The 5,149-nt window shown below is 35.8% G+C and overlaps 1 protein-coding gene across 1 annotated transcript; it reads right to left on the reverse strand.

Moving 5' to 3' along the window:
* Window positions 1–776: 776 nt before the first annotated feature.
* Window positions 777–4,897, reverse strand: LOC107027382 (cation/H(+) antiporter 15-like). The gene is made up of 3 exons (XM_015228559.2): window positions 4,423–4,897; window positions 2,349–3,314; window positions 777–2,269 (listed from the first exon to the last, which is right to left on the reverse strand). The coding sequence occupies exons 1-3, from the start codon at window positions 4,645–4,647 to the stop codon at window positions 965–967; spliced, it is 2,496 nt and encodes an 831-aa protein (XP_015084045.1). The 5' UTR covers window positions 4,648–4,897; the 3' UTR covers window positions 777–964.
* Between the last annotated feature and the right edge of the window lie 252 nt (window positions 4,898–5,149).

Consider the following 5,149-nt stretch of genomic DNA (forward strand, 5'->3'; position numbering starts at 1 on the left):
GTGCCTAATGAAGAGGTGCAAGAGGTTGACTATGGTGGATAATGTTGACAGTAGGCCTAATCGAGGACAAGATTCTAGATAGGAGGATATGGAGATCGAATATTATGATATAAAGTTATTAGGTATAAGTTGAGCGTTGCCACTACACCAAAAATAGTTTTTAGGGAAATAAATATGCACATTCACAAAGAGCGTTAAAGTATTTATCAGTATCAGTTAATTTTCATTGGATCTAATGTAGCTAAAAAATTTTGGAACATCTAGAAAGAGTGTTAATTGCCTCTATATAGACATATTTTTGCGGCAATAAGTTATTGTCGTTAACTAATTGCTTCTAACGATCATTTTTGGTGTAGTGTGTCTACTTTTTCTTATCTGCATCGTTGTTATTATTCTCCTATTACCTCTATCTTGAATTTTACTGTCACTTATTTTTATTTTGCTTCAGTTAATGTATTATTTGATGTTGCTATTTTCTTTTCATATTACTTAATTTTCATATGTTTTATTTGGATCGAAGGTCTATCGAAAAGAGAAATTGTTTTCTATGAATTCGTGTGTTGATAATGTCCTTAGTTTCTATTTAAAACCTTTAGTGCTGAAATGCCTATCACATTACAATATATTATGGATTCTAATTTCTCAATGCCAAGTTAGTGGAAATTGTTCAAATTTTACAAGTATGATAGCTTTACATACTTTTGCTAGGTTAACACCAATAGTAATATATCACAAGTTTGAGTTTCTTGAATTCTTATGTCACAAGTTTAATAGTGTAAGAGAATATTTAGCCCACATTGTTATTAAAACCTGAAAATAAAGCAAACAATCATCATTCAACTCCACTTAAATTACTCTTTTCCAGTTCCAGATGAAAAACAATACATCATTTAGGAACTTTTGAATGTGAAGTTACAACATTTTCAAGTGTTTGTCATCAGCCTAAGCCAAGACATTGTGTTGTTTAGGCTCGTGGCATAGGTTCCGTTCGCCTTCTAAAACTGGAGAACACGTCCCCTGATTCACTATCCGCGTGTTGCATGTCCATGTCCATGTCCATCCCAATGCCTGCTATCCTCTCACTCATTGATCCATAAGAAGTTACTGAACCATCTCCAATTGGCTTAACGTACTGTTGCATCACCAACACCGAGAATGTGGAGTCGAATTCTGATGTCACTAAAAGATCACCAATAGCCCCAAGCTCAGGACAGTCACACCAATCGACTAGGCCAGCTGTTAGTGGTGACACTACGCCTCGGCCTTTTCCTACGATGTAGAGATCATAGTTATGCTGATCCATTAGTTTTATGGCCTTGACAGCTTCTTCCACATCATTCAGCACCAGTTCTATGTATGTCACTGATTTGTCATTGGCTGTGCTGATCTTGAACCTGTTTAAGAACTCGTCGTCCATCAACTTTTCACTCTCTTTGTCAATCTGGACATTCACATGACTTTCATCAGCAAATTCCGTTTGCTCTACATCAGAAGCGCCTTCGTCTGGAATGAACTTTACAACAGTAAGGCGTGTATCTGGACGATCAACCATTCTCAAAGCATAAGCCAGAGCTTCCCTGTCATCAGCACCTCCGAAAAAGAGGACAACAATATTTTTTGCATAGTCACTGGTCTCAGAGAGGCCACGATCGATGAGGATTCCCACAGAACAAGGGGCATTAGCTAGCACACCTTCGTTGACAGCCCGAATTTCAGGGTTGACATCTTCCATTTCACCATCGATACCTCGTTGTTTGTGGAAAGGGAGAATGATGAAAGCTACACGCTTGTCTTTGGCAATGTTGCACATATCTTCATCCATGGTGGACAAAGCAGATCTTGCTGTAAGTACTTGTACCATCACTCCATCTGATCGTAGCTCATAGTTGTCGAAAGCAGTGATGATCTGTCTTGTTTGTGTCTCCTCGTGTCCAAGACTTCGCGAGCCTCGTTTTCCTGAGCTATGGACTTCTAGCATAGATGATGCACGCCCTACTAGTTCGACTACTTGTAGAGCAAAGACAGTTATTGGGGATGCTGGTGTAGAATGCGACGAGCCAAGAAGGTTGATGACTGAAGGGATGTCATGTGTGCCATGGATGCAAGCAAGGACCCGAAGCTCCTCATCTATTCTTGCCTTCTGTATAGTCCTTCGTTTGTGGGGTGCAATTTCCTGGGAGGGACGATAGAGCATAGTCATAGGTGTGACTAGCACCGTCATCACCAAAATGCCAGCCACCATAAGGGAATACAATTGTGTGCTCAAAACCTGGCCAATATGTTTACAAAATGGTTAGTCGAAAATCCATTTCTAGTAAAAGCAAATACGGATTGGTAAGAAGATCAACCTGTTGTGCCTGACCAGCTTCGATAATGATCAAGGCCATGATGCTCTTGGTGTTGCTAAGTACTCCAACAGCTAAGGCCTCCTTAATAGTCATTTCAGAGAAGAAAGTGGCAGCTATTGAGCTCAAGATTTTGGCTGAAACGAATAGAAGTACATAGCCAACAATTTCGTAAATGCTGCCCATTTCTCCGAAATTGGTTCTGAGTCCACAAACAACAAAGAAAGATGGCATAAAAATGCCTGTGACAAAGTCATCAAGCTTATCGATAATTTCTGCTTGAAGCAGTTGGTTAGGTATACTAAGTCCAAAGAGAAAAGCTCCAATAATAGGATGTGTCCCTAAAGCATCGGTTATAACTCCGGAAATAGCCATACCAGCAAGGATTGAACATATAAAGAACTCACTATACCCTTGTCCTTCTGGCATTTTTCTAATGATCCAGCCAATGGCACGACGAAGATAAAAGACACAGAACAAGGCGTAAGCAACCGTGCAAATTAATGCCCAATGGATGTTAGCTGTACTCCCTGTGACAACATATCCTAGTGTAAGAATAAACCATGCACCAATATCATTGATTACAGCTGAAGACATAGCCATTTTCCCTATATCAGTTTGGAGGATCTTTTGTTTATCAAGTATCTTAGACAGAACAGAGAACCCTGTTATAGTAAGACCACCACCATAGAAAATGAAGCCTCTAACTTCTTCGTCGTGAGCAAGTGAGAAATATAATATTGTTCCCAAGACAAAAGGGATGATGATACCGATAATAGCAACATTTCTAGCCTTTACTCCAATTCGAAGAACGGATTTCAAATCCATCTGCAATCCCACTAGAAACCCATAGAACACAAGGGCTACATGAGCCATTGTCTCAATAACATGGAAGTTGTAGTTTGGGAAAAGCAGCCTCCTGAACCTCATGATCCTTCCAAGTGCTGTAGGACCTAAAAGTATGCCACTCTACAAAACAAAATCATCTTTCATCTTTAAACCTTTTTTTCTATAAATGTCCAAATCAATGCATACATAATATCTAAAAAGACGCTCAAACTTAGCTTCAACTCGTCTAAGTTGAGGTGTCTAGATGTACAATCTCAAAGTTAGAGCGCTTACTTACCAACTAAGGTCAAGTTTGAGTGTCTGCTTATGTATTATGTCAAAATTTTATTCCTAAGTACATAAAACAAGAACATGAGAATTAAACAACATTTTTTTTGGAGTGTAATGCAATGCTTAGGCTAAAGTTTCCTTTAAAAGGCTATAATATTGCTGGAAATGCCAAATTTAAAAAATGTATCCCAAATTCCACATCTTAAGAGTGTGAACGAAAGATTCAGATAGTTATAAAGAAAATTACTGCAATAATACCAACGGCAGTCATTTTCTCCTTCGATGAAAATGTTTTCCATATAACCAAACATCAAAAGAATGACTTTTTCGTGAAAAACATTTTCAGACATAATGATTTTTATCGTATCGAACACACCAAAATGTAGAAGAAAAAGTCTCCCGCACTACAAAACACACCCTATGTCATTTGGTTGAGAGTTAAAAACGTAGACATTAATGCATTAAATCTAGCATAGTTGATATCATATTACATAACTTTTTATTGATTTTGCATAAAACTCCAAACACATCAAGATGAAATAACTGATACATAAATAAAAATGTACTTCATCCGTTTCAACTTTTTTATCTAAATTTTGACTTGACACTAAATTCAAGAATGTAAAACAAAATTTGAATCTTATAGTCTTAAATTAAAAATACGTAGAATTTATCAAAATACCCTTCAATCTTACATCCTTAAACATGACTTGTAGAAAGTTAAAATTAAGGAGTTGTTAAAAAAAATAGAAGGAAATAGACAACTTTTTCTGAACATGCTAAAAAGGAAAGTAAAGCAAACAAAATGAAACGAAGGAAGTACTATAAATTTATGAGTCTATGTAATATACAAATATTATGCAAAGCAAAAGATAAAGTACCTAACCATTACGTTATTAATACATGCATAACTTTAATGAGCAAACAAAATAATAAAATTTCAAAAGAATGTACTTACAATAATCTCAGCAACAAAAGGAGGTTGCTTGGTAGGTTTTAAGACAAAGGAGACAAAACGAGTGATCAAGATAGCTAATGAAACTTGAATAAAGAAAAGAGGGATAATTGGTGTTAAAGGATCTGGTCCTTCCCAAACTCCATTAAATCTATAAATTGTTTGTGCATAACATAAAACTTTTTCATTTAATTTTCCCACATCAATCAATGGCTCTGGATCTGCCATTTTTTTTCTTTCTAATGTTTAACAACAAAAAGATTTTTTCCCTCTTAAATCACAAAAATTGTACAATCAAAATTTGTACATTATTTTTTCTTGAACACCCTTTTGTTTTGTGTTGTTTTGTCTATTTCTTGTGCCAGGGCAGGGAATAACCCTGGCTACAACCCTATTTTTGATATTTAGCCACCACAACAAATGGAGATAGATATAAAATGGAACATGAGCAAAACTAAAGATATGGTTATCACCATGTGAAAAAAATAGTAAGAACTTGATTTTTTACCAACAAAGCTTTGTTCAAAGTGAATGGTTTTCCGCTCAAATTGGAAGCTTAAAAAAAATTTATTTATTTTCTTTTTGAGGTTGTTATTTGACAAAAAAAAAAAAAAAGAATTGTTGTCAAATCCAACGTACAAATACATGTATCTCTAGATCTTGAAAATCTAAGGTACACGTTGTATTTCAAGCTAATTAATATAAGCTTTTTAAATATTAGAATAAATTC

This window comes from Solanum pennellii, chromosome 8 (assembly GCF_001406875.1).
Source record: "Solanum pennellii chromosome 8, SPENNV200".
In the NCBI taxonomy this organism is placed as follows: domain Eukaryota; kingdom Viridiplantae; phylum Streptophyta; class Magnoliopsida; order Solanales; family Solanaceae; genus Solanum; species Solanum pennellii.

Coding starts and splice junctions, on each gene's coding strand:
- LOC107027382 (XM_015228559.2), bottom strand. CDS start 4,647: ATGGCAGATCCAGAGCCATTGATTGATGTGGGAAAATTAAATGAAAAA. Junction 3,315..4,422: donor CTTTTGTTGCTGAGATTATT/GTAAGTACATTC, acceptor TTTGTTTTGTAG/AGTGGCATACTTTTAGGTCC. Junction 2,270..2,348: donor AAGCTGGTCAGGCACAACAG/GTTGATCTTCTT, acceptor CATATTGGCCAG/GTTTTGAGCACACAATTGTA.